Source organism: Dama dama, chromosome 32 (genome assembly GCF_033118175.1).
Source record: "Dama dama isolate Ldn47 chromosome 32, ASM3311817v1, whole genome shotgun sequence".
NCBI lineage: Eukaryota > Metazoa > Chordata > Mammalia > Artiodactyla > Cervidae > Dama > Dama dama.
The window spans coordinates 8836074-8849967 of NC_083712.1; the positions used below are offsets into that span (position 1 = coordinate 8836074).

General features: G+C 54.8%; 1 protein-coding gene across 1 annotated transcript in view; it reads left to right on the forward strand.

Annotated features, from left to right (window-relative positions):
- Nucleotides 1-13894, forward strand: part of DLGAP2 (DLG associated protein 2) — a 629281-nt gene that overhangs the window by 536553 nt on the left and 78834 nt on the right. The window contains exons 6-7 of the mRNA XM_061134978.1: nucleotides 1510-2570; nucleotides 11386-11597. Coding sequence (XP_060990961.1) covers nucleotides 1510-2570; nucleotides 11386-11597 — 1273 coding nt within the window. The remainder of the gene's footprint in view (nucleotides 1-1509; nucleotides 2571-11385; nucleotides 11598-13894) is intronic.

Below are 13894 nucleotides of genomic sequence, written 5' to 3' on the forward strand. Positions count from 1 at the left end.
CTCCTCTGTCCATTGGATTTTTCAGGCAAGAATAACAGAGTAGGTTGCCATGCCCTCCAGGGGATCTTCCTGACCCAGGGATCAGACCCACGTCACCTGTGTCTCCTGCATTGCAGGCAAATTTCTTTACCTGCTGAGCCATCAAGGAAGCTGTGTGTGTGTGTGTGTGTGTGTGTATACTATATACTATAATGGGCTTCCCTGGTGGCTCAGATTGTAAAGAATCTGTTTGCAATGTGGGAGACCTGGGTTTGATCCCTGGGTCGGGAAGGTCGCCTGGAGGAGGGCATGGCAACCCACTGTAGTATTCTTGCCTGGAGAATCCCCATGGACAGAGGAGCCTGGCAGGTTACAGTCATTGGGGTTGCAAGGAGTTGGACATGACTGAGCGACTAAGCACTGCACAGCACACATACACTATAAAGTCTGCATTTACTGTATATATTATATTAAATGCATACTGTGTACTGTACACATATTATGTGTGGATATATGCATTATGTGTAAACATTAAGTATGCATACAGTGTGCTGTGTTAGAGTCTGTATCTCCTGCACCTCTTTGATGGCCAGCTGGAAGCAATAGAAGCATAAACGCTAGGACAGCAGGAAGTAGATGTAGAATGAGGGGCAAAGCCTGGAGCCCAGTAAACCTGAACTTCATAAATGCTGAGAGCTGAAAATGGTAACAACCACAATCATGGTAACGTAGCTGGAGTAACCATTGCGTGCCCTCCTCCTGGACCTCCAAGGTTGAGGACACGGAAGCCCACCTCGAGTCCTGCACCAGAGGGGGCAGAACCTAACTAGTCATGTCCAGAGGCCCCGTTCCAACCACTGGGCTGAGCAGCCTTCCCCCTGGCAAACCCAGCATCCTGCAGAGGTCAGCTCTGGTGGTTCGAGGGCCTTTGTACAGTAGTGCCACTCACAAAATGAAATCTTTTTTCTTGACTAGGATCGTGTAGCTCAAAATCAACAGTGCGAAACAGGAAATCAGGGCATCACAGCTTCATCCTCACATTGACTTGGACGGTGGCCTTGAGAAGGTCCCCTCTGCTCCTTGCCTGCACGGCCAGCGTGTGGCTTTACGTGGCTGACGGCCAACCCTCTGTATGGCTCATCAGCCCACCAGCTAATCACTGCTTAAGTAGCAGGTGTTACTCCTCAAGCTTCTTAGACTGAACTACAACACTCAAATGTAGTCAGTGTAACTCTTTTCCCCCAAACTGCTTGCTTAACACCACCAAATCTTACTGTCAAGGCCTGATGACCATTTTAGACATTCAGTATTTGTAGTTGCAAAACCACGCTGGGGAACACTGGTTACTCTTCTTCATACTCCTGGACTTTGGAGCTGTCCATATGGTGTGAAAAAACAGCCGTTCACTTGAGTGTCCAAATCAGGAGTGGCCCCAGGATAAAAACAGTTCACGTGTGGACGCGGGTGTCCACACAGGGTTTCCCTCCAAGTCGCTCCACGTCTGACCCGGCTTCTGTGTTCTCTCGACAGACCAGCAGTATTCATGGTCCCCGACTCCGCACTTCAATGAAGAGAGGTACTCCCCCGCACCAAGGACTATGAAGGGCTTATCCGGTAGTCGGAACCCGCCGCTGTGCTCCGGCCACACGTGTGGCCTGACGCCGCCCGAGGACTGCGAGCTGGGCCACCTGCACCATGGGCCCGAGGCGCGGCCGCCCTACCTGCTCAGCCCCGCCGACAGCTGCCCGCTGGAGCACCACCGCTGCTCCCCGCGGACCTCCATCCACTCCGACTGCGTGATGCTGCCGGTGGTGCTGGGCGACCACGTGTCCAGCAGCACCTTCCCCCGCATGCACTACAGCTCCCACTACGACAGCAGGGACGACTGCGCCGTGGCCCACGCGGGCGCCAAGATCAACCGCATCCCGGCCAACCTGCTGGACCAGTTCGAGAAGCAGCTTCCGCTGCACCGGGACGGCTTCCACACGCTGCAGTACCAGCGCGCCTCCGCGGCCGCCGAGCAGCGCAGCGAGAGCCCCGGCCGCATCCGGCACCTGGTGCACTCCGTGCAGAAGCTCTTCACCAAGTCCCACTCGCTGGAGGGCTCGTCCAAGGGCCACGTCAACGGCACCAGGGCCGACGGCAGGGCGGACGAGCACGCGCACGGCCACCACGCCAAGCACGGCCGGCGGAGCAAGAGCCGCGAGCGCAAGGTGGAGGGCCGGCCGCGCGGGGGCCCGGGCAGCTGGTGGGGCTCGGACGACAACCTGGACAGCGACAGCACCTGCCGCGCCTCCAGCGCGCTCGGCCGGCCTCACGCCGAGCCCGCGGCCCGCTGCTACCCCGACGCGCTGCCCGGCCCCTTCGGGGACCTCTCGCTGCGGACCTCCAAGAGCAACAACGACGTCAAGTGCTCGGCGTGCGAGGGCCTGGCCCTGACGCCCGACGCCAAGTACATGAAGCGCAGCTCCTGGTCCACGCTCACCGTGAGCCAGGCCAAGGAGGCCTACCGCAAGAGCTCCCTTCACCTGGACAAGCCGCCCGGGCCCCCGGAGCTGAAGCCGCCGCTGCGGCCCTGCCACTACCTGCAGGTGAGGGCTGGGTCCCGGTTCTGCAGGAGAGGGGGGCGTCCCGGCTCTGCAGGAGAGGGGTCGTCCCGGCTCTGCAGGTCGGGGAGGTGTACGGGCTCTGCAGGTCAGGGGGGCGTCTGGGCTCTGCAGGTGAGGGGGGCATACAGGCTCTGCAGGTCGGGGAGGCGTCCGGGCTCTGCAGGTCAGGGGGGTATCTGGGCTCTGCAGGTGAGAGGGGGCGTCCCGGCTCTGCAGGTGAGGGGGGCATCCGGGCTCTGCAGGTCAGGGGGGCATCCCGGCTCTGCAGGTGAGGTGGGCGTCCGGGCTCTGCAGGTGAGGGGGGCGTCTAGGCTCTGCAGGTGAGGGGGCGCGTCCAGGCTCTGCAGGTCAGGGGGGCATCCAGACTCTGCCGGTCAGGGGGGTGTCCCGGCTCCGCAGGTGAGGGGGGCGTCCCGGCTCCGCAGGTGAGGGGGGGCAGTCCCGGCTCTGCAGGTCAGGGGGGCGTCCCGGCTCTACAGGTGAGGGGGGCGTCCCGGCTCTGCAGGTCAGGGGGCGTCCCAGCTCTACAGGTGAGGGGGGTGTCCGGGCTCTGCAGGTGAGGGGGGCGTCTAGGCTCTGCAGGTGAGGGGGGGCGTCCAGGCTCTGCAGGTCAGGGGGGCATCCAGACTCTGCAGGTCAGGGGGGTGTCCCGGCTCCGCAGGTGAGGGGGGCGTCCCGGCTCCGCAGGTGAGGGGGGCGTCCAGGCTCTGCAGGTCAGGGGGGGCAGTCCCGGCTCCGCAGGTGAGGGGGGCGTCCCGGCTCTGCAGGTCAGGGGGCGTCCCAGCTCTACAGGTGAAGGGGATGTCCGGGCTCTGCAGGTCAGGGGGGTGTCCCAGCTCCGCAGGTGAGGGGGGCGTCCGGGCTCTGCAGGTGAGGGGGGCGTCTAGGCTCTGCAGGTGAGGGGGGGCTTCCAGGCTCTGCAGGTCAGGGGGGCATCCAGACTCTGCAGGTCAGGGGAGTGTCCCAGCTCCGCAGGTGAGGGGGGCTCCGGGCTCTGCAGGAGAAGGGGGTGTCCGGGCTCTGCAGGTGAGGGGGGGCATCCTGGCTCTGCAGGTGAGGGGGCCGTCCCAGCTCTGCAGGTGAGGGGGTTGTCCCGACTCTGCAGGCTACTGGTGGGACCATCCCGGGAGGACCTGGAGTGTGGCGGGCCAGCCCCGGGGGCCTCTGAGGCTGCAGGATCCAGTGACGGCCACGACATGTGCGCCCACAGCAACATTTCCCCATCTGAAAGCGACCAGTGGGGCCCAGGAGTGAGTTTGCATGAGCTCACCAGCCTTCCCCACGCCGGCAGCTTTACACCTTGGATACGTCAGGGAGCCTGGTTGTAGGAACCGAATCCGTTCTCTGGGGTATGGGTGAAACACACCGCAGGCAACAACAGGCACACGGTGGGCGTGGAGGCCGTGATGTGTGGGACCCTCTGCTGGGCCTCCCTGTCCTTTTGGCTCCTAACTGCAGGTGCCCAAGTGAGAGGGAGCCCAGCGCTGAGAGGCCCCTCTTCTTTCAAGAGGCCTCTGCAGTTACTTCTCTCAGCCAACAGTGCTGTTAGCAAAGCCCTGAAACCTGAAGTTTCCTTCAGGCCACATGTAATTTGCATTCGAATCCGCCCTTCAGTGGGTGACGGGGCTGTGCACGGGATTGGAGAGACCCTCTTGGAATCCTGAGTAACCGTCTGATCGCCAGCGTCTGATTGCTGGCTGAGTCGTTAGGCAGTCAGTTAACCAGGCAGATAAGCAACCGCGATTCTTCTCAGGCATCAGATGGCTGCGAATTGCATTAGCAATTCCAACCGCCACCTGGAGCACGGTCCATGACCCAGTGGATCTGGTTTTAAAGGAAAATCTGCTCATCAGATTGCTTTCATAGGCAGATTTATTCAAAGAGACAGATGGATTTAAATAGCAATATTTAACAATATTGCTTATTTATATTAAAATAGTAATATTTGATTAACAGTAATTAAAATATTAATATTTAAGAGACTTAAATTTTACTTGTAGTTACTTGCTAAATGCCCCCTTGCATGCTCGGTTGTGTCCGACTCTCTGTGACCCCCGTGGACTGTAGCCCACCAGGTTCCTCTCTCCCTGGAATTCTCCAGGCAAGGATACTGGAATGGGTTGCCATGCCCTCCTCCAGGGGATCTTCCCAACCCAGGGATCGAACCCAGGTCTCCCTCATTGCAGGCAGGTTCTTTACCACTGAGGCACCAGGGAAGTCCTTGCTAATGCATAAATAGGAAGTTTTTGCCTGAACGTCTGTAAAGGACTGTGATAAACACAGATGTGAGACCTGGAGCACCCCAGGCCCCACCCCTCCCCAGACCGCTGGTGTCCGGGGAGCTGGGAGCCCCAGCCCTCCCGCAGACTCCTGCTGACTGCACTGCACTTCCTGGGGATCCTCCCCGGCCAGATCAGAGGCAGGGGGGTGGAAGAGTTTGTCTGTAGCTGCTGCTGTAGGAATAAGATTTAAAAGAACAGAGGGGAGAAATAAATGCTCACAGGCTCTTTTTATTTTCTCCACCAGAAGCTAGAGAAATTTGGAGCTGAGCAAAAGCGTTGTATTTTATTTTCACCTTTGGTTTGTACAGAATACATAGTTAACATTAGAGGAAGTTCTTTTTATGTTTTTAAGTAGGTCAAAGCAGACAACAGAATTGAAAGAAAATTCTGATTCATTTTATTCTTTGAAAGAGCTTGTTTTGGTGTTTCCTCCATTGGCAGACACAGCATCTAAGGTCAGAGTTTTCATGAATGTCACATTGACGAGGTGGGTGGCGTGCAGCTGGTCAGCTCAGGATGGGATGGCCCCCTTGTCGCGCCCTGCCCTGAGTTCCAGGGACACAAGGTGGATGGTGGCTGCCCGGCCCTGGTGGGAGGACAGATGGGGGCAGCTGCCTCTGTCACGCCTGGAACATGGGCCTGGGCCCCTCCAGTGCAGCCCCCTCCAGCATCACACAGCCCAGGACCAGCACCAGCTCTGGTCCCCTTCTCCCGTCCTGGGCCCTGCCTCTCCCCCTGCCTCCTTCACTTTCCGTCCCTCCTTCCTCTCTCTGTTGTTTCTGCCCGACTGGTGGTCCAGACCCACGGGGTTCCTCCGGTCTCCCCCCGTGTCTGTGTTGACTGTGCTGCAGTGTCTTGTCTGGGGTCTGCTGGGGGAAGAGCTCCCGCCCTGACACTCTGGGAGCTGTCGGAGGAGATGAGCAGAAGGACATGGAGCCTGAGGGTCACCGTGGGCATGGAGGCTTCCCCAGGCTGGAAGGGCATTTCAGCCTTGCCCCCAGCACCTAGCCCCTGCCAAGGTCTGCCCGTCCCAGCCCCGGGCACGCAGCCTGCCCCGCCGTCCTTCACAGGAAAGGGCTCCAAACACTGTGGGTCGTGAGCAGCCTGCCCCCGGGTCACTCATGAAGCTGATGAGGCCCCCTGGCCCCCAGCTCGAGTGCACACAGAAATGCAGCCTACGCCGCCGCCTTTCCCAGTGTTCTTCACACAGTGCGTTCTGCGCCGAGGGCGGCGGGCGTGCCAGCCCGCGAGTCAGCTCCTCTCTGACTTCCCACCGCGAACGTTCAGTCACACACAGGCACTGCCATTCTTAACTGGTGAACGAGAATGAAGTGGAATGTTCACCCACACAATATTACACGTTTCTGTAGTGACTGACGGTTTCCCAAGGGCCTTTCTTACACTCTCTCAAATCTAACCACAGCGTCTGATGTATACGCGATCAATGAGGCAGAGAGATTTACCAGGCTCACGGCTGGCAAATGCTCAAACCCCAGCATCTGTCAATGAAGAATTTATTTCAGCAACATTTCTCAAACGCCTGCCTGTCACAGGCCCGAGACCAAACCAGCACCTGATGGAGAGGCAGTGAGCGGTCGCAGCCTCCCGGGTCGGTCCACGTGCTGGACACCCGTCCCTCCCGTCGGCCCTGCCCCCGTGTGCTGGAATAGGGGGACAGAGTCCGGACAGAGGTGGGGTCACTTCAGACGGGGTGTGGAGGAGTCGGTCTCAGAGCTGACCCACGCCCTCAGCTCTTGGTCGGAAGTCAGCCTTTACGTCTGACCATGTGGGAGCACCCAAGGCCAGAGACCTTTGAAGTACTTGAGGCAGAAACCAGAAAAGGCCCGTTTGGTAAAGATGGATGGTTTTCCTAAACCGCACCTGGAAGGCTGACTGCACGTTATGCTCAGACTTTGCGCTGCGTGGATAGGCGGCACCCCAACTCCCACGTCGTTCAAGGCTCAAGTGCACAGGCTTGTGTCCGTGTATAAAGCTTCCAAACGCTAATAAAACAGAGAAATAAAAGGAAGGTCGCTTGTAATAAGAACATGAATCTTAATATAAAATCGTCTGGGCCCTGACGGACGTGTCCAGAGGGAAGTGGAGTGTTCAGGAGCTCGTTTCTGGGTGAGGACTTGCTGCTAATCTGGACCGGAGGAGGGGGTCTCAGAGACCCACCTGCAGGCTGCTCTGACCCTCCAGGTGGAGCACCACAGTTCTCTCCATCAGTGACACCGTGCAGAGGAAACCAAGAGCACTCTGGTTTACATACAGAAAAGAGCTCGGGTCGTCGTAGACATGAAGGCAAACACTGAGATCGCACAGGGCGGGAGCCAGCCCTCCAGGGGGTGGGGTCGCGCAAGACAGCAGCCGGTCCTCCAGGGGGTGGAGTTGCGTCCTGCTTCTTGGCCCCGAGGGTGCTGGCCACATCCCCCCAGTGTGTGGCATCAAGGCTGCCCCAGACACATGTCTGGGCTGCCCTCGAGGGAGCCCCACTCGGACCCGTGGTCTTGCACTGTGACAGCCTGGAACTGGGAAGCCCAGCTATCTTGCTCTGTTATATTCCCAGGGCAAGTGTGCCTGGCGTGCATTTACAACAAAACAACAAAATTTTGGACTGAATGGAGAAGACATGTCCCCACATGGACACCTAGTGTTTGATGGCATTTTCTTCCTTGGTTTCAGCATCTGAAAGAGAATATTATTACAAAACCCCAGCCCTTGTCCCTTTGCCATGCTGCTTGAAAGGAAGAAAGGACATTTTAATCTGCAGCCTGAAGTCTCCTTCAAGCAACAAGCAGGAGATACTGAAATCTACACTCACCTCGACCTTAGGAAGATGCCTATTCAGAAACTGTAAATGTCACTAACTGCTATAAGCAAGTAGGAAATAAGAGTAATAATTATCTCTAAATGCAGCACAGATTGTGCATGGATTCGCGGAGGCTGTGGATACCGTGAAAAGAAGTTTATTCATTCATGAAAGCACTTGATGTTTTGGGGTCCATGCTAGCCACCCTCACGCCTGCCGCTGCAGGTTTGTGGCCCTGTAGTGTGCTAGAGAAAGCGTTCTTTACTGAGGCACAGTGGCGTTTCCGGGTCACTCCCCGTTCTTCTGACAGTCTGCAGACATATGCTTTGGAATCAGTGTTGCAACCGCTCTTGACTCTGGTTTACTCTCCTTCTGTATTGAAATCTCGTCTGTCAAAGACTGCGAAATTGGCAGCTTCAATCAGAAACAAAAATATACAAGCTGATCTCATTTGTTAGTTAATTCACAAGCTGCTGGAAAAAAAAAATCTTTACTTTGTATTTTTTTTACAGAAGCATGTTTTTTGATTCACAAAAATTCTATAAGCTGCCAGCGGGAATGCATCTTCCCTGGCACATGGCTCCTCCCCATCCGCCTCCCGCCAGCTTCCTTGGAGCACCTGCCTGACAGCTGAGCCCCTCATCTCTCTGGGGTGCTGGCAGGGGAGCCAGAGCCTCTCTTGTGCCTTCTGCTCAAGTCCCAATGAGCTAGAGCCCCCAGCCTCACCTCCAGGAAGCCTTCCCCAATCACCTCCTCTCTGTCGACAGCTTCATCTGGTCCTTCCCTGTTTGCCCTCTGCATCTCCTTCTTTGCCCTAATTAAACCATAATTCACGTTATTTTATGCCTGTCTCCTCTACTGAAATGTATTCTCATTTGGGACTAAATTTTCTTAAATTAAAAAAAATAAGTTTACTTTTTATTACAATAGTTTTTAGAAAATATAAATATAAAAACAAATTATTGAAAAGCCCACCGTTACTGTCTCCCAGTGATAATCACACATCCTTCCGGCTGTGTTTCTATGCATGATACAGCATCTCTGTCTTTCAGGGCTTCCCTGGTGGCTCAGCGGTAAAGAATCCCCCTGCCAATGCAGGAGACAAAGGAGACACGGTTCAATCCCTCGGTCGGGAAGATCCCTGGAGGAGGAAATGGCAACCCACTCCAGTATTCTTGCCTGGGAAATCCCATGGACAGAGGAGCCTAGTGGGTACAGTCCATGTGGTCTCAAAACATCGGACGCAACTGAACATGCGTGCACACACACACACTTCTGCCTTTAAGGTATAGAAACATGGTGTCCACACTTTAAACACTGCTCTCCCTCATGGACATCTCTCCTTGGCTAAATACTAGTTCTGCATATTATCCGTGGCATAATTTAGTAGATATGTTCAGCCACCCCATCAGATATTATCAGTTCCCTCCTTTGACCCTAATGATCAGTTCACAGTCCCCGGCACAAATCCTGTTGTCCGGGGACGTTGCTAGGTCAAAGGCACACACAGATCGAGTCTTCCGACTAGTGGCAGAAAGCGTGGGCCCGCGTTACTGCTGGGCATGAGGCGGGGGCAGCCTCTGTTCCACAGCCTTGTCCGTCCTCCAGTTTGTTGGGATTGCTGAAACTGACCCCCGCGAGGAGAGAGGTGAGATCCTGGATGCTCAGAGAAGCCCAGACTTCCCTCCTCCTGATCTCTTCTCCCGAGTGCCCCCACTCCTGTAAACCTGTGTCTGTTGCCCCAGTAGCTGTGTTCCCGGTGTTTCTTCCTCCCGCAGTGTCTCTGGCAGCTCTGCACTGCCCTCTGTGGTCTCATGCCCGCCCGCTCCCCGGAGTCACCATCGCCTTGAAAGCCGCTTGGAGATGGGCACTCAGCACCTGGCTGTAGGGAGCTTGGACATGCTGCCCCCAAGCCCTGCTCTGCGGCTGTGAGTCCCTGGGCCACGCCGCCCTGAGGGTCAGGCCTATGAGGACCCAGAGTCTCCGTCCTGTGAAGCCCCCTCCTCGTCCACATGAGGCTGGCGTGTCTCCGTGTCTTTCATGGACCCAGCCTGGCCTGGGGTGGGGGCTGGTTCCACACACAGGCTGCAGGGAGGATCCGCGGAGCATCACGGTGGGCCCTGGGAGGCTCGGTGCCCACACGCTCACCCTCACTGAGGGGCGCCCGCTCCCTGCGTGTTGGCGAGGGCCCCAGAAGGGGCATCCGTCCTGCCCTGGGCTGCAGTCTGCAAGATGGAAGATGGGGGAAAAGCGCTTTCAGCTGATAACTCTGCCCTCGCGGCCAGCCCTGTGTGTTCCTGGCTGGGACGGTGACGAACGGTCCAGTGGCCCCATCAAAACTGGAGAGATGACAAATGAGTGCATCTACAGAACAAACTCACAGACACAGAGAACAGGCTTGCGGTTGCCAAGGGGGCCGGAGGGGTGGGAAGGGCTGGGGGTTTGGGGTTAGCAGGAGTAAACTAGTGCATGCAGGGTGGGTGAACAGCAGGTCCTACTGGATAGCACAGAGAACTGTATTCAATATCCTGTGATAAACCACAATGGAAAAGAATATGAAAAGCAATGTATCCATGTATAACTGAATCACTTTGTTATACAGCAGAAATTAACACAACGTTGTGAATAAAATGAAGTTCAATTAAAAAAAAATTTTAAAAAAACGTGGAAAGATGGCAAGACTCCTTTTAGAATGAACCCACTCCAGTATTCTTGCCTGGAGAATCCCCATGGACAGAGGAGCCTGGCAGGCTCCATGGGGTCCGTGAGGTTGCAAGGAGTCAGACAGGACTGAACGACTAAGCACAGCACAGCCAGAGTGTCCTTAAGTCTCTAAACATTAACCACAGGACAAGCCCCACCTCTGAAGACTTTGTCAACACGGAGCTGCATCGTCCCCTGTCTCCACGAAGAGCATGGTGGGAGATTCCCACCGGGTCCTTGGGTCCTCGGGCTCCAGAGCTCCGTGCGATGGTGCCGCGCGTGTGCACTCACACAGCCCTCTGCACTCGGCCGCTGCCTGGGGTGGTTTTGGTTTTTGTCAGCATCACGGCTGGTGGAGCGTGAAGGGACCGCTCCGCCCTGAGCGCCCGTGGTGGAGACACCCCGTGGTGCGTGTGCTCTGTGGGGACCTCGGGTTTCCGGGGGGCGGGTCCTTCCTTCCGCAGCGCAGCCTGCACGCGCGCCGCAGACAGCTCCGGTCTGAGTGCCGGGACTCGGGTCTGGGCGTGGCCTGGGCCCCGGCGCGCAGGGCCCCGGCGTGGGGCCATGGCCCAGCCCTGGGCTCACCCCTCCTCCGTGTCGGCTCGCACGGGCCTCAGGGCCGCCTCCTCTGGTTTCCTTCTTCTCCTCCTCCTTTCCTCCTGTCCACACTGGAGACCTCTTAGTCCAGGTTTCTCAACGTTCAACTGCCTTCTTACCGCAAGGAAGTAAATCTAAGTGTTAGCAGTGGTTCTTCCAGGTGCTGAGACTACGTTTTTTCCTCATTCTACTTTTCTAACGTTTTCTCACTTTTCCCATAACACTTACCACTTTTATAACAGGAGGAAAAGCAATGATTATTTGTGAATGTCCTTTTGGGATTTGAGTGGCGGACCATGAAGCGTGTGGCGTTCGGTGCTGAGTGCCCGAGACCAGCCGTGTCTTTGGGGGCCGCGCCCCCAGGAGGCAGCTGGGGCCCTGACGCCCTGTGTGCTCTCCCCAGGTGCCCCAGGACGAGTGGGGAGGGCGCCCCCTGGGGGGCAGAGACGACGAGATCCCCTGCAGGAGGATGAGGAGCGGGAGCTACATCAAAGCCATGGGCGATGAGGACAGCGGGGACTCGGACTCCAGCCCCAAGACGTCCCCCAAGCTGGCCCTCCGGCCGGAGCCCCTGCTCACATCCATCGGACAGAGGCCGCTGGGAGACCTCCAAACGTAAGCCCCCCGCACTTCCCCCGCCCCAGCCCAGGGCTTCCCTCACACCAGCCAGCGGTCAACCCAGAAAATCCCAGGATTGAAAATATTAGACTCAATGGCCGTCAATTTAAAGTCCTCTTTTAAAAACCTGTCAGACCTTTGGTTACACTTACTGCGTAGTAATTAAGGAAATACACTAGGGCGATTTCTGTCAGGTGTTAATATTTGAGCACCTGTCATAGCCAGTGACCCATCCGTGTCTTCTCAGATCATTCTAGCTATTTGTCAGAAGCACGTTTGTGTGTGTGTGAGACAGTCACAGTGGGGAGTTTTCTGTTTACTGTAACTTTACAGGTGCATATGTAGGCAACAAAGTTTTTGCAAGGTAAGAACAGGAACTGGATTAGTTTTACAAATATCAGAGAATATGCTTTATATATTTGTCCAAAGATATGTTGTGGGGTTTTTAAAATGAAATATAGTTGATTTACAATGCTGCGCCAATCTGCTGTATAGCAAAGTAATTTAGTTATACACACGTATACATTCTCTGTTCAGTCTTTTCCATTCTGGTTTATCCCAGGATATTGGATATAGTTTCCTGTGCTTTTGTTTATCCAGCCTATCTGTAATAGTTTGCATCTGCTAATCCCAAACTCCCAACCCATCCCCACCCCCCCTCCCTCCTGGCAACCACAAGGCTGTTCTGTGTCTGTAAGTCTGTTTCTGTTTCACAGATAAATTCATTTGGGTTATTTTAGATTCCACATATAAGTGATATCATATGGTGTTTGTCTTTCTCTTTTTGCCTTACTTCACATAGTATGATAATCTCTAGGTCCATCCATGTTGCTCAAGTGGCATAATTCCATTCTCTTTCATGGCTGAGAAGAGTTCCATTGCATATATGTACCACATCTCCTTTATCCATTCATCTCTGCATGGACAGACAGGATGATTCCAGGTCTTGGCTATTGTGAATAGCGCTGCAATGAACATAGGGGTGCATGCTAAGATACATTGTTGATAAATTTAACTAATTTCCAAAATATAAACAGAGGAAACTAGGAACTTGGCTATTCAGTTGAATGATGAAAACTCGACTGCAGTTCTTAGCTGTCAGCCTGTGTGTGTTTCTGGTCCTTCCAGCTAAGTCTGGATTCACATGCAAAGAAGCACCTGCTTTTGCCACCACGAGCTGTGGCTTCTCTGGTGTGGAGGTTCAACGAGAGGGTGAAACGGCAGGTCGGCGCTCTTCCTGGGGCATGTGCTACATTCTCTGTATATGTGTGCAGATTATTCTTTTCGCCCAAATCTGACGCCGCAGTGAATACGTGACATGGAGCGGGTGGTGCCCTGCCCAGATGGTGCCATGCCTTGTAGGACAACTCTGCGAATTCGCAAAGTCCATGAAACTCCCATAGCAAGTTGCTCCTTGTGTTAAGATACGAAATTTCTCTTGAAAATATGTTACTGGGAGGTACATCAATTAAGTTGTTGTTATTGCCTGTTAGGATCCTAGCACATCTTGGGATTTTATAGGTTTCAATATCATTTCATTTATTTTCATCTTAAATGACCTCACAAAAGCTCAGCTCTTTCCCCAGGGAGGTTAAAACTGTGCCCATGTTATGGAGCAAAACCCTGACTCAAAGGAATGAGGTGCCTTGGCCATATAAGGGACCAGGGGTTTGAATGAAAACGGTTATTGTAATCCCACGTTCAGGGAAAGTACTTCACCTGAACAGCAGGAGAGCATGCCAGGGACCACGTGCTTTCTGTGAGAAAGGAGGAGGTGGTTCCAAAGTTGGGTTTAAAATACGGCCGGCCGTGAGCAGAAAGTCTGGAATTCAGCAGCTCCCCGGGTGTGTTTCCCTCCAGCACCACAGAACTTCACCAGCGGGAGCTGACTGACAGGCGGATTAAGATTCAAATGATAAACATAAGAATTAGCGTCTGCTGACCTCCTTCAGGTTTTTATTCTCCTCTTGGTATGCACAGTTAATTCTATTGACGTTAATAATGGTATTCAAGAAGGCAAATAAAATAGCCAGAAATAGCCTGGTAATTATACTTTAGTTCTAACTGGATGGGTTGAAGATGCATTGATAGTCTTTTAGCTAAACTATGGTACGGGCATGCTGACCCCTAGGGGTTTCCGCACCTCCTGCCTCACAGAAACTCTCCTGTGTGGTGGACTTGCCCAGCAAGCCTGCTGTGATCTGCCTGGCTGAGACCTGCAAGGGCCTGGGGCTGCCTGTCGTCAGCCCTTTTGAGCCACGTAGTATAAGCCCCCTCTGTGAAGGCTGCTTGAC